Consider the following 26,246-nt stretch of genomic DNA (forward strand, 5'->3'; position numbering starts at 1 on the left):
CCTCATGGGCTACTGCAGTTTGACATTCAAACGCAGACTCTGAGATTTCCCAGGTGTTTTGAACGCAGCGTGCATGTGTGCTACTGCTCGCTGTAACTGCTTCTTGCTAGCGCTAAAATTGTACGCACATTGACATTCGACAAACTCAGCAAGGTACGGCTATCATGTGCTTATATTTATCACACATTTCAGAAACATATGTTGACGTTTTAAACAACAAACTGTGTTTTTGTTATTTAGTTTGTCTTTTGGTTTGATTTTACAGTAATAACTCGGCGTCGCTTTAGCTGCCGTGGTAGCTTAGCTTTAGCTTGGTGTAAATTTAGTTTGCTCTATAAAAACTGATTTAGCAGGTTTACCTTTCGTTATATGACTAGTGTGTATAATTCGTATACTTTAAGCATCTCCCATGATATAACCGTGTGATTTATACTGATTTTTTATTGTTGTCTTTTTTTAAAGTGGGTGCTAACTAAAGTTAGCTTGCTAGCTTGTATGAATGAAGCTCAGTTAGCAGGGAAGAGCGATCATGCCATTGTGAAGCAGCGTTAGGTTGCAGATGTGTGGGCTCTACATATTTGAATCAAATTAATCTCGTAAAACCAATGGGTTTTAACTTGGTCGTATATTGGCGATATTCGTAATTTCTCATGCACACATATGCCATTGTCTGTTATATCCTTAAATTCTTACTGGGAGATTTTAGGATTCGGTTTAGATATTTGCAAAATCATCAAACTAATTAGCCATAAATTAATTATAACAGAAAAGGAAACATTAAAAAGCAAATAATCAGATATTAAAAGGTCCAAAGCTGACTTAAATCAATTTCTTTTGCTTTATTACAGTGAGACAAAGGGAAATGTAGGGCCCTATAAAATATTTTTGTTTTTCTTCAAATTTAAAAAAACAGGTGTTGCTTTTAATTGAGTTTTTTTATTTTTTTATTTTTTTTTAAGAAATATGTCATTCATCAATATTAATCATTATTATGTTTTTAACTCTTCTGAGGAAATTTAAAAAAAATGTCCCTTTAACAAATGTCCTTTGGCCACCGAATGACGGCGTTTCATCCTCATTCAATTTCTGTGTTCAATAGTGGATTTTATTTTCATTAGTCAATTCCGTTAACGACATCTGTCATTAGTATTTACCTTTGAGTTTAAAGTTTGCCAAGTAAATCAAATTTTAGACTGTTTTCACAGGCCGGGGGGAACCTCACATGGTCCATAAGGGCCACCACTGACTGCAGCACTGTGTTGGTGACCCTTGATGTAGACTAGGATGGTTTGATGATTAATGTTGGAGCTGAGGATTCAAAAGGTAGTAGATGGATCAACATTTTCTGTAGTGACCCCTACCATCCACATTACTCAAAACTCCACCTGAGTGATATAACCTCAACTTAAGTGTATTTATTGTCTTTTGATGTTGTTCGTTTCTTATTTTGTCTACATTAGCTCCCTGTCTCTTTACAATATAAGTAGAAAATGAATGGGAGAAAAACATTGACATATCTTGTCGTCACCAAAGAAAATTCAGAAGATAACTTTTTGTGCAACAGCTCTCTTTCTATACAGAATGTCAGGCCTCAACCTTCCCAGTGATACTTTTCAAACATTTGTTATGGAGTGTTTTAGTCAGGCTGAAATCCTTTTTTTTTTTAAAAACAGATGGCAGAACACGATGTTGACAATGAACTCTTGGACTATGAGGAAGATGAGGAGCCCCAAGGAGCACCTGAGAGCGGTACCCCTGCAAACAGGAAGGAAGTGAAGGGATCCTATGTATCCATTCACAGCTCTGGCTTCAGAGACTTCCTCCTCAAGCCAGAGCTGCTCCGTGCGATAGTTGACTGTGGTTTTGAGCATCCCTCTGAAGGTAATGCCATTTTAGTATTGTAATTTGTAACTTTCCTCATGTATTAGATTTGATAAATGTGAAAGATTTTTTTTTTTTCATTGTGCTATTTTTTTCATGCAAGGGTTTTTCTGTGGTAAGTCATGCATTGAAGTTAACTTATTGAAACTGATGATTTTGATTATTGTGTGATACAGCCTGGTTAAACCATAATACCTTAAACATCATATTTTGGTTTTGGAAGCCACACATTCAATGACTTTTTTGTGTGCAACAAAACTACAGATATTTTGAATTGTTTCTTTGTTAACCTTCAGTTCAGCATGAGTGCATCCCTCAAGCTATCCTGGGTATGGACATCCTGTGTCAGGCTAAGTCTGGTATGGGAAAAACAGCCGTGTTTGTCCTCGCCACCCTGCAGCAGATTGAACCCGTTGATGGACAGGTGAATTTTTACAGCTTTTAAGACCTATTGTCTTGGTGGTCAATAGACCTCCTCCTGAATATAGGTAGTCAGTTGTATGGTTTATGTATCCTACTACTTGTTTTTGACCATAGTTATTTACATTCTATGGTTTTCAGGTTTGATCTTGCCCAGTAAAATTTTGTTGTTAAAGTATTAGATTTAGATAGTAAATGGGGTCAATACCAAATTCTTCTGGAACTGATTTAAAAACACTTAGTACAAGAAAAGCATTGTTTGCTTTTTTTACTTCATATTCTTAAACAAAAGCAGTCAGAGCGCAAAACACCAAATATCCTTTTTGCCAGATACTGGCAGTTATATGTATCAGTGGCCCTTATCATGGTACCATGATGGTCCAGTTGGACTACTGTAACAGCCTGTTCACCTGCCTAAATAAGAAGGAGCTGAACCACCTACAGTATGTTTCAAAAATCTGCAGTGAGGCTCCTGACCCGCACCAATAGGAGAGACCATTTTACTCCTGTTCCGAAGACTCTCTATTGGCTTCCTGTTCCAACCTACGAATGGTTCCTCGAACCTGTCACAAAACCCGAGGAGACAGGTTTTTTAAGACCCGTTGCACCTCGTCTCTTGAATGAACCTCCTTTGTCTTGCGCTCCTTTGACTCTGTGGAGACTATTAAAAAGCTGTTCAAGCTTAAAAGCACTTCCTTTTTTATCCTCTGGCACAAAGTATGAAGGGGGATATGGGTTTGAGCTCCGTGCGTTTGTCCGTTCGAGTTAAATGGAATAGCTTTTCTCAGAAACCATTTAAGATATGATAACCAAATTTGGTGTGTGGCTTCAGGGTATCAATACCTTGATGGAGTTCGAAAATGAGAAGCGCACAATTATTTTTTCTGGAGTCATTTTCCTTTTTTCGGTTTTTTTCACTCTTTTTGAGGCATCTTCAAACAAGACAGCTTTTCTCAGAATTGTTTGATATGATAACCAAATTCAGTGTGTCGCTTCAGGGTATTAATACCTTGATGGAGTTAAAAAATGATAAGCACGCAAATATTTTTTCTGGAGTTATTGCCCTTTTTCCATTTTTTACTTTGAGTTATTTTCAAAGAAGACAGCTTTTCTTAGAAACTGTTTAAGATAGTTAGAAATGTTATATTCTGATGTGATATTTTCTTATGTATACATCTAAGTTCTTAGATTTAGGAAAAGGTTGAGAGTTATAATGACAACCAATATGTTGATGATAATGCATTGGATTTTATATAGCGCTTTTTCATAGACCCTCAAAGCGCTATACAGAATTAGGGCATTATTTTTTCACTCTGCATGTAGTGGTGGTAAGCTACAATTGTAGCCACAGCTGTCCTGGGACAGACTGACCGAAGCGAGGCTGCCATAGTGCCCTCCGACCACCACCAACAACACTCACTCATTACATTCGTACTAGGCAATGTGGGTGAAGTGTCTTGCCCAAGGACACAATGACAGATACCACTGGGGTTTTCCAAAGCCAACAGAGCTGCCTTTTTGATTATGTATCTTATTGTTTGTATTTTATTGTGTTCACTGTAAAGCACTTTGTGACCTCTGTCTACGAAAAATGCTATATAAAGAAATAAAGTTTACTTACTTACCATGATCATTCACACTTTAAAGGCTTGTAAGAAATCTCGATTCCCGTCAATAATGATTCAGGAGGTCCAAATGTATGGACACCCCACTTTAAAAAAAAAAATTGTGATAAAATGCTTCATCCAAATTAGATCTGGATGAAGCTCAGTGGGGTTGTAGGAACCAAACCGACATAACTATGTCAAATTCCATAAAGATCAGACAATTATGAACCGAGAAATTTGAAATTTTGCCAATGGTGAGAGAGAGAATTTTTGATTTCTGAAACTGGTTCATAATAATTATATTGATCCGAATCCCCTCAAAAGATCTATATTTATTAGAAATATTGTCAAAATTTCTTTAGTACTTTTGACATAATCCTACTAACAGAGAAAGAAGGGTGAAAATATTATCCCCTTGGTGGAGGTATTAAATTGAACTAAATTAGAAAGGAAAACTCCGCCTATGGTTACAAGCCAGCCTAAATCCTGGGGTAGCGGCACATACTTTCAATGAACTTGTATTTTTAGGCCAAAGAATGTTTAGAGTTCTTTCAGCCTGAAGCATTCAATTGTCAGCATGTGATTGCACTAAGCATTGAAGAGACATTTTTGTTTTCAAACTCTGTTCCAGAAAGTTGTGAGATAATTAGTCTATTATGTTGTTACCAAATTGATGAATTTTGTTTTCATCATGCTACATAGTTTTAGAGTGGCCAGTGCACTAGTTCTACAACTCTATAATCACCGTCCTCTTTGTTTTACATCGTTCGTATTTCTACTAGTCATTCATAATAGTTTCAAAAAATAAAAAAATGTTAAGAGCTTCGACCTAGGATTTAACCATTTCCTAATTACAAACTAAAACTAGAAAGCACAAGACAGCGCAGACTTCTGCTATGCCATAATACTCCCAAAAATTGCATTTTTTCCTAAATGTTAGATTCAGGATATTGATCCGGATCATCCCTAAAATCTAATCAATTGTTCCTCATTTCTTTTCGGATATTTACTGAACATTTCATCCAAATCCGTTCCTTAGTTTTTGAGTAAGACTGTTCAAAGACAAACAAATATACTCGGTTCAAAAACATAACCCTTTTGGTGGAGCGTAATTACACTGCCGGTAATTAAAATTGTAAGACACAACTTGTCAATCCTGTCCTGCTTTATTGTACTACAGGTTTCTGTTTTGGTGATGTGCCACACACGAGAGCTGGCCTTCCAGATCAGCAAAGAGTACGAGCGCTTCTCCAAGTACATGTCCACCGTCAAGGTGTCCGTGTTCTTTGGCGGGCTGTCCATTAAGAATGACGAGGAAGTCCTGAAGAAGAACTGCCCTCACATTGTGGTCGGAACCCCTGGACGCACCCTGGCTCTCATCCGCAACAAGACGCTCAGTGTGAAGAACATCAAACACTTTGTGCTTGATGAGTGTGATAAGATGCTGGAGGCATTGGGTAGGTTACATGACTTTCAGGGTTCTAATTGAAAGTAAAGAAAAAAAATCATGACTGATAGTTAAATGAAGTTTTATTGAGACAATTATGAAACAAATGTTTCATAATTGTTTTTAGTAATATCCGTTGTCTTTATTCCCCAATTGTGCTTTAGCTGAGGTGTTCTGCAGTTCTGAAACTTGACAATCGTAATAAATAGTAGCTTCTTGCAGAGAAATAGATTTTAATGTATTGGTTTCTATAATTTAGTTTTACTTTGTGTAAAAGTTCACATTCAAAAATTAATTCAATTTAAATATTTAATCTAAATCCCGATTTAAAAAAAAATGTTCTGTATGTCCAATGTAATTTTATTTATATTTATGGTATTTACAAACGGTACGTTCATATAGTGTCACACTGTAAAGTGAGCATATCACATGTTTTCCCTCGCAGACATGAGGCGTGACGTCCAGGAAATTTTCCGACTGACGCCACACGAGAAGCAGGTCATGATGTTCAGTGCAACTCTCAGTAAGGACGTCCGCCCAGTGTGCCGCAAGTTCATGCAGGACGTGAGTTACCAGCTACTGCAGTAATAAGTCTGTGCAGTTCACCATTGTGTTTGATTTAGTCACAGAAGAGTTGATTTGTATGACAATCTAAGCTCTGTGTTTTTTGGAATGGACACATGATGTTTGCAATGTGAGTCCCTTTTTGCTTTGCCCACTGGTGGCTGTCAGTGTCATTAGTGGCCATATCAGAGGGATAGAATAAGTCTCCTCTGCTGCTCTGCTTTGCTCTGTATGACCTCCTCATGGCTATGCTGCAGTGCAGGAGAACACACCATTGGTCACCAGGCAGTGCCAGTTTTTACTCTTCATAGAGTTGTGTGTTAAGTTCTTTGTCTTTTTTTTTGCTGTGCAGCCGATGGAGGTGTTTGTAGATGATGAGACCAAGTTGACGCTCCATGGATTACAGCAGTATTATTGCAAACTGAAGGACAGCGAGAAGAACCGCAAACTGTTCGACCTGCTTGACGTGCTCGAGTTTAACCAGGTATAATCATTTGGATAGAATCCATACCATAATATAAACATGGACGAGTGCAGCAGTGACTGACTGTTGATTGTTCCTTGTAGGTGGTGATCTTTGTGAAGTCAGTGCACCGCTGTGTTGCCCTGTCGCAGCTGCTGGTAGAGCAGAACTTTCCTGCTATTGCCATCCACAGAGGAATGGCCCAGGAGGAGAGGTGGGTGTGGCTGTTGCTCCTTAATGGTGTCTTCCTGACATTTTAAAACAGATCACTGCAGTCTTTAGCTTTAGTTTTATTTAATTTATTTTTTGACTTAAATATCATTTTCATAAAGCTAATAGAGCTGTAACAAATTATTATTTTCATGAATGATTAATCGGTCAATAAATCATTTGATTAATTGATGAATCGGATAAAAAAAACAACACATTTTTAATTTCAGCCTCTTTATTTGTCCCATGTCGTGGCAGCAGGTCACCCTAAGGTGGACTTCATTAGCTACACGTGTCCATATATCAGTAGTGAGAGTGTTTGCTGTTTGTGTTAATCGCATTATTCACTTCCATGAAAGTCTCTTTATTTTCTCTCCATGAGCTTTGTAAAATGTGTCTTTGAGGGAAGTGTGTGACCTGGATTAAAGGTGTGGATCATTGTAGTGAAGCTTCACCTTGTGACAACCTGCAAAACGCCTGTGCAGGGTCAGTCACTTACCCACTCACTTTTACCACCGGTTCAATCCCCTGTCCAGCCTCTCTCTCTCTGACCTCACATTCACGCCCATCTCTGTCTCTTTGCCTATTCGCTCCCCCCATTCCCACCGCCGGGCTAGCCTCCTGTCTGCTGTATTAAAAATGGCATACCTTAGAAATCTGTGGTAGCAGCAGCATCGGTTCCTATTTCTGTTGAAGCTCAGTACAAGGTCATTCAATCCCTCTACAGGTGCGTCCTTTTCGGCAACACTCAGACCACCCGTGGCTCTTGTCATTCACCGCGAATAGCTTTTTAAAGCTAAAAATTCTACCCCGTAAACAGTACCACTTATTGGTCAGGCACACCGTGTGTACGGGTCTGACTGGACACTGGACTGTCCATCTCTCTGTGCAGTCAAACGGCACTTCCGCATTCTGTCTGTGTGACGTAATTTGGTTTTCTTGCGGTACGCTGTGGAGCAAAGGAAATTGGGGGAGGTCTTCTGACTCCTCTGGACACTTCTGTGAATATATTTTCTGTTTATTTTCAGTATACTTGCAAAACACCACATTTTCTGAGTGTTTTGGTTTTGTTCAGTCACTATGACATCTGTAAACAGGGTGTATGCCTTAAAGCATATGTCTTTGTGAGGGTTTTGACATTTTAAAGGAAACTCACCATTCGTACGGACAAAATAAAACGTAATAGAACAATAACTATATACTTATACATATACATTTATCCTTATACGTCAAGAGGGAAACCTAGCTGGCATCCATAGAAAAGAACCTAACAATAATTAAGAAAACAATGTATAATATTAACAACAATAGCAACACTAACAATTGACCAACTGTCACAACCTTCAACCATCGACACAGGCCACATGTCAGTGATAATCATGTTGAGGATGCTCTGTCACCACAGCTTCTCTCTGTGGTCACAGGATGTCTTTGTCATCATGAAGCCTGTCATTGTTTGATGTTTTCTGATTAAATGAGAAATATAGTGTAGCATTAGTGTGTATTATAGCACTATTTACAACAACTCAATAATTAACTTGTTTTACTCTACAGTATTAAGTTAAGGCAAGTTAGTAGCGTACAGAAGAAAACACACCCATACACATGTACATATATATATATATATATATATATATATATATATATATATATATATATATATATATATATATATATATATATATATACTTGTTTTACTCTACAGTATTAAGTTAAGGCAAGTTAGTAGCGTACAGAAGAAAACACACCCATACACATGTACATATATATATATATATATATATATATATATACACCTTTAAATACGTTATCAAACAAATTTGAGTAGATGTAATAAATGACTTTAAACCTTGTCTAAATACAATTAATCCAGCCTTACTCCATTACAGACCAGTGTCCTCACTAACACTTAAAAACTTGTAAATTTATCTTTAAACTATTACCACCATTGTGTACAGTTTAAGTTTATATATAAAGCATATTGAAACCCTGCTTAAGCTGATGAATCTAAGATTAAAAAAACACAAGTGTGGCTACCAGAGTGGGGCTAACGATACGTTTCTTGTACAAATCTTGTAGTGACTTATCTGCTGTTGAGCTCCTTTACTACTTAGGGCAAAATGTGTTCTCCACCTCCGCTCTGCATCCAACTTGCTCTCTGTTGACTCGCTCGGCAGGGGTTGTTGTTTTTTTTTTTTTTTTTTAAACAAAAACTTTATTGACCAAGTTCTGCAGGTGAAGCAAACAACTGCACGTCACGGTCAGTGACACATTAATCGCACGATGCAACAAATCGATGATGAAATTTGTTGCCAATGCTTTAAATCATCAAATTTTATCGATTCATTGTTGCAGCCTTTAAAGCTAACATGCTCAGCAGGTTATGTTTCATTAGGAGTTTCACTTCAGTTCTCAATAAAAAAAAAAATTTCCTTTTTTGTGGGCTGTTTGTACACCGTGGAGTTGGACTATATTATTTATTTTGTAATAATTTATATTTTTTATTGACTGCAGGTTGTCCAGGTACCAGCAGTTCAAAGATTTTCAGAGGCGGATCCTGGTGGCCACAAACTTGTTCGGCCGTGGCATGGATATTGAACGAGTCAACATCGTGTTCAACTACGACATGCCGGAGGATTCAGACACATACCTTCACAGAGTCAGTTCAAATATCAGAATATGCGTTGCTTCAAAGATACTGTTCATCTGTAAAAGTCTCAACTTTTTTCTTTTTTACTTAATTTTGAGCCAAATCTTAAGTGTTTGATGAAAGAGCTACATGGTTCTTGAGATTTATCTAACTCAGTGATTACTGTAAGTCTGTAACGTACGACTAGTATGTACAGTAGGTGCAAATGTATTTTAAGTTTTGCTTGAACTGAGCCTGGTTTGAGATCACTTTGCTCTCTCTCTCTCTCTCTCTCTCTCAGGTGGCTCGTGCTGGAAGGTTTGGCACCAAAGGCCTGGCCATCACCTTTGTGTCTGATGAAACTGACGCCAAAACCCTGAACGAGGTTCAGGACCGCTTCGAAGTAAACGTAGCAGAGCTACCCGAGGAGATCGACATCTCCTCTTACAGTGAGTGTTCTCATCAGCCCAGGAAGTCGTGGACTTCTCACTGTCAGCTCATGCAAACTAGTATTTTGCTCATAATTGTCATGTGTATGATCTCTACACATTAACTGCTCTAGGCTCTGTTTCCCCAAAAAGTCCGCCAAATGTAGAGTGGATCACAACATCGAGTTTGGCGCATTTCAGTCAAATTCACACCTCAGAGAAAGAGCTGAATGACAGGGTGCTGCAGTGCAAGAAAAGTTAAAAAAAAATTAAATGTGAGGAGGGTCAGACAACCCCTAGATGTTTGTGGAAATGGGAGGTTTTAAAATGTTTAACAGGAAGAGGATCAGCTCAGTTTTCCATAAGCTGCTGGAAATCATACCACAGTGCAATCTGAGTTCTATATCCTACAAAACAAGCAGCCCTTGAACCAACTGTCATTTTGAAGGGTATCAAAAAGGGTGCAGTGAACACAAACCAAGTCAAATCAAGGTGACAAAATGTTCTCCGCCTATTCGGCCTGAGTCCAGGGCTATTCCTCTGTGAAAGCAGCCTTAAGGAAATATTGTTTATCGAGCAGGGGTTCTCAACTGGTTTCACCTTGGGACCCACACTTTGCCACGGTCATTAAATCGGCACCAAATTTAGTTTTTCAAAAATACTGTAACTGTTGAAAACACATGTATATTTTTTAAAACATAGATCTATATATTTACCTGTGCAACCTGCATTTCACAGCATGCCTGTCAAAAGAAAAGTTTCATTCAAAATATAAGACAAGTCTAATATGAGATACTAAAGTATTTATTCATTTTTGACCAGCTGTCCGTGACCCACCCAGTACAGGTCCACGAGCCACTTTTGGGCCCCGACCCACCAGTTGAGAATTGCTGATTTAGAGCATCAGGGAATAATGTTTGATTAGATGTTTTCAACTGAAAGTTGTTTGTCTCACTACGGAAAAAGTCATTGTAGGAAACTGACTCAATCAACTGCCATTTTGTCATACTATGTGGCATTCAAATTCTGCTAGACCTTATTAATATCATCACAACACAGTTGAATTATTTTTTAAATGGATGGAATATGTTGTGCACATTTGTTGTTTTAGACACAAACTAAGAAAACAATTTCCCATTTGTAATGCTCCTCTGGTTAGTAACACCTGATGAATGGATCCATAAACAAAGCTTTATCCTGTATAAATACATACTGTTGTTGCTAATGCATGACTGTAGAAAATATTAAAATGATTAATTTTTCTTTTCCTTTGTCTTTGCAGTTGAACAGTCCAGATGAGTCCGAAGTGTTCTTTTCAAAAAGAAAACGTGTGATACTTGTTGTTAAATTTTGGTGGAATAGAAAAAAAAAAAGATCACCTTCCCTGTTTTATTTTAATGGTCCTTTCCCATCGTGTGTAGGCAAGATCACAATGAAAAAGCATTTGTCCCCCAATGTCTTTTCCAGGTGCTTGTTTTAGTGTTTTCCTTTGGAAAAATTGTTTTGCTTTATTGAATAAACTTTTATACCATCATTTTGGAAGATGTATTTTCTTCACAAATCTTTCAGACTGAAATGCTAAAAGCTTCTGATTGTAGTTACTGTTTCCACCAGCTGATGGAGCTGTTGTATAAGCAGAGTTTTTATGCCACATGCAGCTTAAAATCACAGGACAGGTGGCACAATTTGAAGCTTCACATCAAGTTATAATAAAACCTCACATGAGACTTGCTCAGAGGATGAATTTATAACTTGAACAGACTGAAAGGCGTGACAGCCACACCAGTGTCAAAAACATCAAAGGAACAATATTCTTTCTTATACAGGGTATATCGTCATTCATGAAATGCAGGATTTTCTGAGACATATCCTAGCTTTTTCTATAAATATATAAAATCGTTTGGCACTGGTTAAGACTGCTGAATACTTACCAACCGGTATCAAGTTTTTGATGATTAAGAAGTCCAATTTAGATGCAATTGGTGTTCACAATGGTCACGAGCGCATGTTAGTGTGACCCAAAACAAATGCATTTAAGGAACATTTTTGTAAATAAATTAAATAAAGCAGTGTCGCATCATTGCAGCTACTGCAAGTTGACTCATGCTGGTTAGTGACTTTCTGAGAGACTTCTGTATTGAGATTACTAGAGGTGTCCTGATCCGATATTTATATCGGTCCGATATCAGCCAGAAAACGAATATCAGATTTTATCAAACTGCATCTAAAATCACTGGTATACGCATTCTGATAAAATTTTCCGCTCCAGCAGGTGACTGGTTCACACTCCAACAAAGTAACCTACTGTTACTGACTATTGTTCTCTGAGTAACATCACTTGATCAAGCCTTTTCTAACATTCCACACTAAAAAATAAGTAAAAGTATGTATGATTTGTGCTGGTTTCGGATCAATATCGGTATTGGCCGATACGCAAGGCTGCAATATCTGTATCATATCAGAAGTGAAAAAGTTGTATTGGGACATCCCTAGACATTACTGTCCTAAGTTTCAGTAATAAAGTGCTCTGTCGCTCAAACTAGTCGGGGAGTCTTAAATCCTCCACCTGCTTCAGGGTGCAGGAAGTCCAGGTGATTTCAGGGCCAGAGGTCAGGTCCCACGTCAGTTTGGATAAACCAATGCAAGTGAAAGATCCACTTTCAGCTGCTACTGAAACTCGGGCACATCATATGTGTGATCTTCGTCAGGTAGGCACCTATGGCAATATCTCTTGGAGCCTATGGTAGGGCAGCTCTCGTCATCAGAACTAGTTTATGAACTTGTGCGTGTCCCCGTACATCCAGTGCTGTGGAGGTAGGGCCACTTCGTTGAGGTGATCACAAGCAATAGTGCATTTGCATGACTGGATGAACATAACCATCTTCTGGAAGAGCTCTCCATCCGGGCACAGGAAGCTGACTGGCACAGTGCGAGTGCGCCGTGGTGAGCAGCATCGTCCATCTGTGCAGAGCCCGCAGTAGTTGGGCCGGTAGAGGCGGACACTCACACAGTCACCATACGACAGGGTGACGGGTTGGGAGGCTTTCTGTGTTGGCGAGCAGCTTCTTCCTTTCTGTGGATCATTTCATAATAAGATGGATTAGTGTCACTGGTTAAAGGACGAGTATGAAGATTTCCACAGTAGTAGATCAGGTTTGGGGTCAATTACAATTTTAAATTACAATTATGTCTTCAATTATCAATGTTCAATTACAACTCAATTATGATTACGGTGACTGGGATTTTTTCCAATTACAATCAAAATTACAATTAGGTTCCCCTGAAAGTTAATTACAATTACATTATCACTAAAGTTCAATTACCATCAATCCCAATATTCTGAGCCTTTATTAAATAAGCCCATAAAAGTGTAACCTTCCTCTTGTGTTAGCTTTCTGTTAGCATCTCTTATGCTAACAGGTCAGTTTTGACCCATGTCTAAAATCAGCTGTAAAATACACAAAAAACTCTTATCTATCGTCCAAGTTGTTTCTCATCTCTTGGTTACCTTGTTAGACTTCCTAATCAATGAAAATATTGGTATTAATATTTTCCACTTGGGCCACTATACCCCTAGATTTAAATTAATTTAATGGTTTATTGATCCTCAAGAGAAGTGACGGACAAACTTGATATTAAACATATTTTAATAATTGTTCAGTAAATATGTGTAGGCCATAGAACTATAACGTGGTTTCCCAGTTTTGCGTTTAATTAAATTGAAAATTTGTACATTTCTTTGCCCATTACAATTACAAAGTCAATTATCTGAACTCAATTACAATTCAATTACAAATATAGAACATCAACAGATTTTTCCATTTGGAATTATAATTATGTCATAATTGTAAATACTTATCAATTCCAATTATAATTGACCCCAACCATGATTCCTATGGCCTTTCATAACCCTAGAGGTTCACAGACCAAAACATTAACTCAGAGATTGAATTTTTTTTAGAATTATGTGATCAATTTAATTTGTTTTGACACAGACATTCACACATGATCTGTCTTGACCTGAGGGCTTTTTACTCAGTAGGGCAGAGAGAAGTGCGTCGTGTGTGTCCAACATGAAGGATTAATATAGACACTGCACTTTCCTGGACACTGAGTACACAGACAGGCCCCAGCTATGGACAGTTGCTTGGCAGGAATGCCGGGGGTCGGGGACTATATTTAAAAAGGCTCCTGCTTGACACCAAAACACTGGAAAGTAAACCAGTACTTTCTCAGCTCTTACTGGAAGTGGAGAACCCCCTGAAGTGCAGAAAAGACAAGCTGTGCTCTCAAGCTCAGTCAGAAGTTGGTTATAGATTCAAAGTTAGTTCTTAGCTGAAGATAATTGGATATAAAACAAAACAAAACAAAAAAAACATGCTGTCTGTAATATTTTTCACCACACACACCAAGCTAAACTATTACCATCAATCAATAAAACCATTGGTTCACTGTGAGGAAAGCAGTTGTGATTAAAAGCTGTCCTGGCAGCACTGTTTATTTTTGACCTCTCAGTGTTTGTCGTCTCTTGCTCTTCAGGTTATATTTAGTCCGTCTCACCTTGGTGGGGACAGTCAGGCTGTGACACGGTCGCACAGTGCAGATCCTGGTCTGTCGTTCCAGCTTGCACTGAGAGTTTTTGTTAGTGATCCGAGAGGAAATGCCCATTCCGCAGCTGCGGGAACACTGGGACCAGTTAGTGGTTTGAACAGGACACATCCTCCCTGTCAGGTGGTTCCAATCTGAATAGAGTTAGAGATTTAAAGGAAAGTAGGAATAAAAACCAACAGTAATTGATATTAGTGGCTCAGCTTTCTTTTTAGCGTGCTGGCTCAGATTGAGATATCAAATATTAACACCAGACCTTGTTACTTAGAAGTGTAATTATCGGGACTATGGAAATGGATAAACAACGTCTACAACCATGAGGCTGACAAATACTTTAAATCAGTGGTTCTCAAAATTTTTTGCCTCAACTACCCCCTTTCCTTTTATTTCTAAGTACCCCCTTTTGTCCGACATTAAGAGGACCATTGTTATGCATGAAGATGTAGATCTGCTTAATATTAAGCAACATCTTTATCAAATGAAGGTGCACTCAAGCATTTTGGAGTACACGCTGGAACACTTTGAAGAACTGAGTTTGGCACCCACTCAATGTACCTGCCTAATAAACATAAATGATTGACCCACAGCATAAGTATGGTGATCCTACTAACAATAAAGCAACATTATTGTTACATACAGACAATGATTTACAAACAGATAAAGTTTTGATTTCAACAAAACCATAAAAGCTTTCCTTGAAAACAAAACATCAAAGCGAGCATTGCTTTTCGCTCACCAGGCAGGTGTTTGTAGCCACGTTCATTCTGCCAGTTGTCTGTAAACCTGTTGGCAAAGTCCAAGTCATTTACAGGATGTGGCTGAGGTCTGGGCAGGCGAGCTGTTGGAGGCACCTATGAGAGAACATTAAAAAAAATAAATAAATAAGAGGATGCAACTAATCTTTTCATGTTCTTGTTGTGCTTATCAGGATAAATGAGTCAGTTGCAGATGCTGCATGATTTGAATCAGACATGAGCCAGCACATTATACTGTATATATATATAATAGAAATATCAAGTCACATTTATGGTAGCACAACTAATAATCAGTATAAAGTTTACTCTGAGATTACATATAGATTTAATGATAAAAAACATTCAGCTTTCAAACATTTGTAGGTCACTTTTCTTATTCCTTTATTTTTACAGAAAAACGATACAATACATAATGACAATACGACTATAATATGCCGTATTTTTCGGACTATAAGGTGAACTTAAAATCCTTTAATTTTCTCAAAAATCGACAGTGCACCTTATAATCAGGTGCGCCTTATGTATGAAATTAATATGTAAAAATGTTTTAGTACAACTTTGGTAAACTATGGAGCTGCACTGCTTGATGGATTTTTGGCGCCTCAGGGCTACCGTAGTCAGGCGCCTCGTGGAGTGATATGTACCAGAACTGAAAAAGTGAGTGTATTGTTCTGTATTTTATGTGTTAAACCTGAACAATGTTGAGAGTTATTGTTAATGAGTTGAATAAAGTTTGACTTATCTGACTATTTTCTTAATAATAATAATAATAATAATAATAATAAAAATAACAACAACAACAAACCGGTGCGCCTTATAGTCCGAAAAATACTGTGAGTGATCATACAATGTTCTGTTGATATACTGTACCCTAATCTTAATGACCTTTGTTTATCAGCTAAAACAGACTGTTCTGATTTCATGATATAACAGACCTGATGCTTTGGTGGAAGTTCCCAGGTGTCCTTGTGACAGTCGACAGTAAAGCAGCACTGCCCTGGTATCCTGACCAGGTGAGGATAGGGGCAGGATGGAGACGCTGGTGGCAGTTTGTTGTTACAGAGTGGTGCACAGCCAACGGCCCCGTCGATGCAGGTACACTGGTGTTTACAGCCAGCACGGAACCCCTCCCCGTTTTGGTAAATCCTGCCATGGTACTCACAGGTTCTCCCCTCGGATTTAGCTGGAAAAAAAAAAAAAGTAATGTCAGTAAAACTTAAGTTTTATTTTGTCACCCCAACAAATTGGCTTTTAGAATTTTGAGTAAAGATCATTCACTTTATCTGATTGGGAAATGTGTAAATGTAAAGTACAAATGCTTCATTATTTTGCATATTTTTCAGTATACAATGTATTTTGTACTATTCTTGGTTAACCTCTTATAGTGCATCCGCATTGGGAGTATACTATAATGTTTTGACTAGCACAAACATATGGACACCCTCTGATGACCTAAATCAGACATGTGAAACTGGCGGTATGTGGACCACATGCAGACATTGGTCTCATTTGGTGCGTAAAAGAAATCCTTCAAAAATTGTTTCACAAGAAGGAATATGACGCAAAAAAGATTCCAAAAGTTCACAAAATAACTCATGTATACACACAAAAAGACACTGACACAGACAACAACCCCTTAAAATACACAAAGGTACTACAAAACACACAAAACAACAGCGAATATACAAAATGACACTAAACACATAAATTGTCAACAGAAATTCAGAAAATGACACAAAACAATAAGAACACACAATAATAAGAACAACACACATGACTCCAAAACAATAATAAAACAACAAAACTACAGTAAAAGACAACAAAGGCAAATATCTTTGTTCTGGTACTTTGAACCATAGACCGTAAAAGAAAATGGATGGAACAATCTCCCTGGTGGAGTGAAGCTGTTATTTTTAGAGCTCCCCCTGCTGATCGTCTGCAGTATAGGTCATAAAGCCTGCCTCCTCAATGATAACAGATGAGATGTGGGTCAAACTGTAAAGTTAAAATACTTGTTACATAATTTTTCCCAAACCTAAACTCTGCTGTGATCATTACTTATTATCACTCTACATTGTGTTCAAGTGCTCCTTTTTCTGTGAAGTTTGTTTTAAATAAGTTATTTGAGGTTGAATAACGGGATTTTACGTCATATGTGACGATGATTGACAGTCGTGGGTGTTGCGTAGCTCTCTTTGTGAATAGCGTTTATGTCGTGAAAGAAAGCAGGGAAGTGTGATTTTCTTCATTTTTAAATAGAGTACATTTAGATATTTGAGTTGAAATATATCCTGGTTTTGTACTAACCTCTATGATCTGAACAAGCCGTTGGTAGAATTTCCAGTGGGACAGATACTTAAGTTCTCAGCGTAGCTGGGCTACGTAAGTCATCAGGGCAGTATGCTAAATGGGCGGGGCGTGTTACCAGGGCTCCTCCCGCCGGACCTTACTGTGCAGACTCTGGTTCAAAAAATTGCAAAGATGGAAGTGCCGCTAAGCGCCGTGTTTTGGCTTCAAAAACGTGGAGTGGCAACAGCTACAGTGCGCTCCCACTGCTTTGAACAGATAATCATATTTTTGTGGCCCCTACTGTGATAAACATTGCCTATCCCTAATCTAAATAACATAGACTCAAAGAAACTGAATAAACAGATGTGACCAGGAAAAGGCACCTCTTGGATGTCTATTCTAAATTGCATAAAAATATGCATTGTGAAATAGTGATTATCATGTATAACTATGATAATAAATGTAAATAGCAAAGCATGAGGCAAAGAAACATGACACAGCTCTCTCAGTGTGGGTGCTACACTGATGTTTAATAAACCGTGGAGAGCAAAGGGCTACTCAGAGTAAACGTTTCAGTTCAAAGACTGCAACAGAAAACATGTGGACAAGTGGACCATTAGTGCATAGATTCATTAGTTCACCTCCACTCATTATATCACTTAATCTAAACCTAAATTACTTACTGAGGATATGTATTTGCCTTTTATGTTTTAGAGGGAAATTACAGCGATTTTAATAATTGACAAGAATATACAATGATTTCATAGATCTGTTAAAGCAGAAAGGGATCAAGGTGTTCCAGCTGTTTATGCCCCTTAAGGGACAGTCCAGGACTCACTGGACTCAGGCCATAAGGTGTGAGTCTGTGTCACTAAGTATAGATTTTGGCAACAGGACATTTCTGCTATCATTATGAATCAATACATTATGTAAATCCTTTCGCAGTCACTTACTTGTGTTAACCCTTTGGGTCCTGCTAACAAAGTGGATCAATATATTTTTTCTTCTTCTGAATAAAGAATAAAAAACTATTGTGTAAAGTACTGTAATGCTTACATTCAAACAGGTCTGAACTTGATATTTAGGAGATAACAGACAATCCTCATAACATTATGTACAGAAGGCAGTAAATGTATTGTAATAGATATATGGATTAACAGGGTGTTTCTTTGAAAATTCTTCTTTAAGAACAATGACTGCCTATACACATGTACCTACACGTTTGTTTGTTTCTATGATATGATGTGTATATAATGCTGACATTTTTATACTTTTCTAAGATCTTCTAAGCATATGGCAATGAAAATATTGAAAGTCAAAAAAATAAATAGCAGTCTGAATTATTCTAATTCATGGGAATTGTTAAAGATTGCATAAAATAACAGTGTTAACAACAAAGGGAATTTAACAACAAGAAGTGTCTAGTAACTACTTGTAGGTATTTTGATCTAAAGTCCTTCATAAAACTCCTATTGCTCATTAAAAAATCCTCTGTGCTGGCCTCTGGAATGTGGAAACCTAGAATCCTAATAGTGCAGCAGATACAGTAGCTGAGACAATATTTCACTTGGTGATACAAGCACCAAAAGTACGCTTCAAGATGGCCACCATTCGATATGGTTTGAAACTGGTTTTAAATCCAATCTACCTTTAGAAAATGGAAATTATTGAAAATTATTGTGAAATAATCAAAAATATTGCAATAAACTGTCTGTTGGTGATGTTTTCAATGGAACATCTAGGTATTTTACCACCCCATTCAGGACATGTTTTAGGACTGTAATAATGTGCATATTGCATCTATAATACGAGAAGATGTAGTAAGGCTTATCTGAGGTAAACTGGAGCATTCAAAATATAATTGAACTTTACTGATATACAGGACAAGCTAAATTTCTAAATAATGTTCAATTCAACATGATTAAAAATGACACGTTTGTTTGAGTCAACTTCCTGTTGATGTACAGGTTGTAGGTTGGATTAAATCTTGTTTTAATCCTCACATTTATAGGAACACAACTGTGTACACTTGAGGCTGAAGCGATAGCATTTGCATCATCCTTGGCATTCAGTCTTACAACCACATTTTGTCAACTGCTGACGACTCTGGGCAATTGGTGGAAGAGTGATCCAGAGTACTTGCAAGGCTTCACCATCTTTTTGCCATCCCCAGTTGGCAGGGATTTTAGGATGCATTTTGCACACTGTTGTCTGGCTCCAAATACAGGCAACTTGGAACGCAGATCGTTTCACACGCTGAAAGAATGATGCTGGGTGGTCGGAGGCAACGAGTCTCAAACTCGAGGAGATTTTCCTCAAATTTACACTTGTGGTCCACCGTGTGCCTGCGCAATATCTAGCATCAGAATAAAGTGATGCTTTTGACAAGACTGGGCCAATGTCCGGGAATCTCTGCTCAAAGATTCCAGGACAAGAATTCTGGTTGAGTTCATGTCAGGCATGCGTGTCCCAAATTGCTCAAGTCTCTCCTTGTAAAGAACTTTGCCATCATTGAGAATGTGAGAACATTCATTGAGCCTTTCATTTAGTTGCATGGTCATGGCTGGTCGCAGCTCTGATGCCGGTTCCTCCTTTTCACACAAGAAACACATGTGAGCATCCAGGCTTGTCCTTCTCATTTGGAGTGTCCTTCAAGAGGATAATTCTAACTTCCAGCTGCACTTATTCTAGCATGCCCGAGTTTGTAATTACTAAACATTTGGCGACAATTTTTGTGATACTTCGCACCATTTCGTCTTAATGTTTCTCAATACCACCTCCTTCATCCAACCCTGATGGGCAGTAGGTTGATTGCCTGAAAGAGTGGTATATTTGTGGCCATTATTGATTAGCCATCAGAATTACACTCATAACGGGCGGGGGGAGACTTCAACGCCTCTTTTGTTTCTGTCTGACAGAGACAACACATCCTCCTCCTTCTTCAGTTTTAGTACCACAACACAATGGATTACAAGTGGACATTTTGTTTTATACAGTTAAAGGCCGAGGGGCTATCCTTTTACCACCCAACCATATCAAATATCAAAGCACATTGAGATATAGGATACAACTAGGTTCAAGCATCTTGCTCTTCACCTAGCCAGATCGTTCATCCAATGCCAATTAAGTCCTGTGCGATCTGTACACCATCCAGGTAACTGAAGCCCCATTACCTTGGCTCGGCTCTCCAGTGGCAGTACATCCTGTTCATTCAGGTGCTGCTATCTCTAGTTGAGATATATACAGGGCTTATTAGATATTATTTGGGACAGTAAACTATGCTACAAACTACAGAGGAGTATACCAATACAACAGTTAGTAAATTACAACTACAGCTGGTACACTGAGTCTCACAGCATTGATGTCACCAATGTTCCCTGGTTGTGCTTTGACTTCACTCTTATATAGAAAACATTACTGAGAGAGCTTGACAAGAGCATTTCAATGATATGATTATGGATGTTACTCTGCAACTTGATGCAATATTGATGATCAGAAAGTTAGGTCGAAAACACTAACTTTTGAGCTTTGTAATAGCCACCATCTTGAAAACTGGCAGCCACATTTGAATTTAATTGATACTATTGAGTTATTCCCCTCAGAATAAACTCATTTTATTGTGTTAACAATGAGTATGTGTTTATTTATTGGAGTTTTACACGGAAAACATTTTTTTCACATTTTACAAGACAGCCATCTTGAAAAATGGCGACAATCTTGGATTTTGAGGTGGAAAGCGTACTTTTCTTAAAATATAGGATTTGGACATCATTTCTGCCAAATCTGGTGCTTGTATCACCAAATGAAAGATTCTTATGGAATATTAACTTTATCTGCTGCACTATAACCTCTTCCTCTCGTGACCTTTTAGTCCTTTTATAGTATGTTTGGTAACTATAATCTAAAGATCCTTACTCATGCTCTGACACAAACACAGAAAAGTCCCAACATATTTCAAGCCTGAGTCCTGACACATTTCTTTCCTCCGCCCTCACCTCGGCAGACGCCCCAGGCCATGGTCACACCATTGCCGTAATTACACTCCAGCCCTTTGTGGTGGTCACAGGGCTTCATGGGGCTGCAGTCTTGGTTCAGCTGTGCAGCGCACACTTTACAGCACCCACACAAGTCTAGCACCCAGCTAACACCTGCGGGGCAAACTGGGACGTCCGCGGGGCAGTCACATTCTGTTGGGCAGCCAGCAGACACCTACAGGGTGGCACACATACACACACACACACATACACACACACAAGAAATCTGTTAAAATTCAATATTCAGAAATTTTAATGTCCATCCCAGTATAGCACTACATCAGCAAACCTACAGATAATATCTTTCCTTTATTGTGTAAACATTTTGGGTTTTCGTACCCATAACTCACTGGTTTTTCCATGTGACTCATAGGTCAGCACTTGAACTAACTTGTACCCGTTTTAGAAATTAGCCTTTGTTTGAAAAGGCAGCACGAGTGAACATGCTGACATGAGGAATGACACGTACCTACAGTATATAACCAAAAGTATTTGCTCAGCTATCCAAATTATTGAATTCAGGTGTTCCAATCACTTCCATGGTCAAAGGTGTATAAAATAAAGTACGTGGAAATGCAGAGTTTAAGAACGGATTCCTCTCATATCAGTTAATTACAGCGTGGTACAATGATAGGTTGTTATCTGTTCAAAAATGTCCAACTTTGACATTTTCTCACGACTAAATATTGCACAATAAATGGTAGAGCTGGGTTACATCATGGTCAATTTCCTGAATCGATTCAATTCCAATTAAAAAATAACTGATTAATGAATCGATTAATCATGATTCGATTTAGATTCAGTATTGATCTTTCAGCTTTTACTTGGATATTAATAAGGTGGTTCTAAACTTCTTACTTAACCGGAGCTTCGTCTGCATCAGCCATGTTTGCCAGAGCTCTGCACTAACTTTCCCAGTGGTGGCACTGGTGCGACCAACTTTTTCAGTTGGTCGCACCAGTGCCACCACCAGTGCACCAGCACAGAATTTGGTCGCACCCTTTTTTTGAACAGGGGGGCGTAGTTTTGTATGAAGTAAAGATTGACAATGACTTGAGATATTTGCAAAATGTTTTCAGGCTTTAGTGACAATGTTAAGCTTTTCTGCAGCAAGCAGTGGCTGAAATAACAGGTAATTTATTTTATATAATTTAAAAAGAAGACGTAACATTTTAAAAAAAAATAACAGTAAAGCATAACAATGGTTTACATGTATTTAGTTTTTTTTTCAAATTAAATGAATTAATTGAATTAACTTAACAGTAGCATAACCAACTTAGCATCTGAATTGCTTCACCCCATGGAATTAAATTCAGAGGGTCCAGTTCTTATAGTGGGGTCTCCTAACCCTCTTTCCCTGGTCAGGGGTCTACAACCTTTACTCTATAAGGAACCATTGAACCTCCTCTCACATGGATTAAAGTCCTCCTGGAGGGAGCCAGTGCAAAAGAGTCAAAGCGCCACATTAGGCTCCAGAGCCGCAGGTTGCAGATCTCTGCCCTGAGAGAACCACAGCTGAACATCTGTTCTGGCATCATAGTCCATCAGTTCTGGTCCCTCCATGCTGGTTCTGATGAACGTGTACACTATCGCTGAGCTCAGCACATTCTAACTTTTTACTGCTGCCCTCAATGCGAGCACGCACTCAGTGAAGGGCTCATTATGCCTGGCTCTGTACGCCTCTACAGTGAAAATGTCTTTGGTTGCACCATCATACAAAGGAATTTTAGATTTTTCATGCTCCCTACTTTGTGGAAATAGTTTGGAGATGGGCCCTTCTTCTCCCAACATGACTGCACCCCATACCTGTCAAGTTTTGGATTTGAAAATAAGGGAAATTTGTCTGGTGTCCACTACCAGCCGTCCCACCCGCCCAACCAAGCTCCAGTATCCCTTATATTTTAATATAGGTGTACAAGAAATCTAAAATACCCACTTGTCAACCACTTACTAAATACAATTATGTGATTAGAATCTGGTAGATCGACCTTTATTAACATTGAAATGCTGTGAACATTCCTACTAGGGCTGGGCAATATGGACCAAAACTCACATCTCAATATATTTTCTCAAAATGATGATATACGATATAAATTTTGATAATTTGGTCAAATAAAGTCTGACCAAAAAAACAATTCTGGGTTCAATTTGCTGATGCAAAATGCCACAAAGGGACATTTATTAACAAACAGATGATCAATATGTGCACTCATTAATCCATCTGAGCTTTACATGTTGTTTTGAGATGTAAAAGCAGCGACTCCTAAAACTAGTATTTTGATACATAATAAGCTATAAAATATATATATATATATATATATATATATATATATATATATATCAATGGAATTCCCTACCAAGCCACATCCGCAACTGCACCGACCTCCCATCCTTCAAATCATTTCTCAAAACTCACCTGTTTCACTCAGCTTTTAATGTTTAAACCACCCACTCACTTCTTTTCTCTGCCATATTTTCTTGTTTTCATGCTGTAAAGTGTCTTTGAGTGTCTTGACAAGCGCTTTAAATAAAATGTATTATATATATATATATGAAATATTATAGTTTTCTATATCGCCAAAAGAAAACTCGATACATCGTCTCGATATATTGCCCAGCTCTAATTCCTAAATTATAAAACAGCCTGAATAAAAACATAAATGTGTATATGAAGCACATGTGTTTATTTAATATACCTACAGTTTATGCACAAGTCAACACATTGCATATTTATTATTAATTTCACATTGCTTGTCTTTAAGTTAGAGATTAACATTTTATTTTCATTACATATTTTCTGATAATTTCTCATGCTCACTCATGTGGTTCTCTGGTATTCACTAATGACTTATTAGACACATTTATTACAGACTTTACATTATTTAATACTTTTTTAAAGCAGTGTATATTTGTGGAGCTTGTGATTGGCTGATTTTTCATGGTGACTTACGCTGTTCCTTCCGCTGTGGTAGACGTTAAAATCTCAGTTATTAATCTAACAGAATGTGTAACTGTGTCACATCCTGATGGTCTTTAGGAAGATAAACTCTGTCACATTTTACAACGTATTTACACCAGTTCTTTGTTTTTTTGATGGAACGTCTTCATTCAGCATCTCTGTTCTGAGTTGTTTCCGGGTTTGTTGCCGCTGTCGGCACTAATCTCGCGAGAACTGCCACTCAGGCCATTTCAGGAGGCAGTTCTTGCGAGGCTAGTGACAGCGTTCAGTTCAGTAAGGCATCTTTTAATTATTATTACATTAAAATACGGGATATTTACGGGAAAATAATAATACGGGAAGATGGCGGGAAAGAGGAGTAAAATACGGGAGTTTCTCGGCCAAAACGGGATACTTGACAGGTATGCTGCACACCAGTGCACAAAGCAATTCAAGGTCCATAAAGACACGGTTGCACAAAATCCTTTGGAATGAACTAGAGAAGAGACTTCTCATCCCACATCAGTGTCTGACCTCACAAATACCCTCATGAAGGAATGCTCAAAAATTCCCATAAACACAATGCTAAACCTTGAGGAAAGCCTTCCTAAAAGAGATGAAGCTGTTGTAGCTGCAAACAGTGTGAATCATTTTGGCAGTATTGTGTATTAATTTAAGTCATTCTTACATAATAAATAGGGATATCATAGCCTGGCAAAGGTACACCCACTTCCTTACTTGTTGTATGAATAATACAAGAAGATTTGGATGGATTCCAGGCTGGGAATATCATATAATGGCAGGAATCCAACCCATTTCCAACATGTCCTATTCTGCTACACACCTATATAAGATGAAATATTTTTTACTTGATGATAATTTATCAATAAAGTGATGTTTAACATGAGTTTATGAATCCAGGGATTTACAGTGAAACATTAAGAGCTCAAACTGAAAGATGATTTCTAACTCCTGCAGTTAAACATGCTACTGTCTGCATAGAGAGGTCTTACCTGTGTGATGACAGCTGCTGTCAGTAGAGTCAGATATATCAGAAATGCCATGACTAGCCTGTTTTACGTTCCTTCAAAATGACAATAGTTACATACACACACATATAATTGTATAGTTAACCAGCCAGTAGGCTAATGGCTTAGCTGTGAGGTCATTAGTTTAGACCTCAGTCCTTATGCTGAGGCTACATGTCTCCTTACTGTCATTTATAAACTGTGTGCTGTGAGCTCGGCCCCGCCCCCAGCTCTAACTCCTATCCAATCATCGTGCAGGCACCACAGCAAACATTCCCCAAATGGGCGTGGCTCTACAGCTGGTGTTGCTTGCTGATCAGTGGGCGGGGCTTGGAATGAATGCAGCCATTCATAAAAATCTCAGGGTCGCTCTGTATTTATTTTATGTGCTAAAAAATGTAAATGGTTGAGTGTTCTCCTAACTTTAAATAAACACGTTCAACCAAAAGAGACAGCACAGTGACCTGTAAGCCTACTTCTAAAGGGGAAAAATGAGGGAGGAATTTCTTCTGTTTTTCCAGCCTGATGTAAGTACCTAGGTAGAAAATTCAAGCAAAGTCTTGAACATATTGTAAGATAATCACAGTTGGCAGAAATAGTTAACACCTCTTTTTGTCTAACATGTGTTTTCAAAGGACTTGAAGGCATGTTCTGAGTCTTTTGTTAATGTTCTATCTTGACATCAGGTAGATAGGCTGTTTGAGGCTAATAGCTCTAACCACCTGGATTGGGACATAAGAATGTTGAAGACATAATCACTTGGAAGGGAGGGCTGAGTCGAGCTTGAAAGTAGGATTATTGCTTTAGGGCGGCATCTGTGAACATTGGTCTCCTCTTCTTTGCCTGTCTTTAAAAACCACAGCTTCCAGCCACACCTGCTCCCAACACACAGGCCTCTTTTGATGAAAGAAATCTGATAGGCAGAGGTTTGAAGAGTAAGGATTG

At 38.2% G+C, this 26,246-nt stretch overlaps 2 protein-coding genes across 2 annotated transcripts; one reads left to right on the plus strand and one right to left on the minus strand.

Annotated features, from left to right (window-relative positions):
• The first annotated feature begins 37 nt into the window (after positions 1–37).
• Positions 38–11,183, plus strand: LOC114465713 (ATP-dependent RNA helicase DDX39A). Its single transcript, XM_028450910.1, has 10 exons — positions 38–153; positions 1,674–1,881; positions 2,178–2,305; positions 5,089–5,365; positions 5,801–5,919; positions 6,272–6,403; positions 6,487–6,596; positions 9,107–9,251; positions 9,523–9,670; positions 10,932–11,183. The coding sequence occupies exons 2-10, from the start codon at positions 1,674–1,676 to the stop codon at positions 10,946–10,948; spliced, it is 1,284 nt and encodes a 427-aa protein (XP_028306711.1). The 5' UTR covers positions 38–153; the 3' UTR covers positions 10,949–11,183.
• Positions 11,184–12,016: 833 nt separating this feature from the next.
• On the minus strand, positions 12,017–25,471 carry LOC114463990 (protein CYR61-like). Its single transcript, XM_028447982.1, has 6 exons — positions 25,287–25,471; positions 21,297–21,510; positions 15,948–16,195; positions 14,994–15,108; positions 14,210–14,391; positions 12,017–12,722 (listed from the first exon to the last, which is right to left on the minus strand). Exons 1-6 carry the CDS (start codon positions 25,335–25,337, stop codon positions 12,417–12,419), a joined length of 1,116 nt encoding a protein of 371 aa, XP_028303783.1. The 5' UTR covers positions 25,338–25,471; the 3' UTR covers positions 12,017–12,416.
• Between the last annotated feature and the right edge of the window lie 775 nt (positions 25,472–26,246).

Source organism: Gouania willdenowi, chromosome 1 (genome assembly GCF_900634775.1).
Source record: "Gouania willdenowi chromosome 1, fGouWil2.1, whole genome shotgun sequence".
NCBI lineage: Eukaryota > Metazoa > Chordata > Actinopteri > Blenniiformes > Gobiesocidae > Gouania > Gouania willdenowi.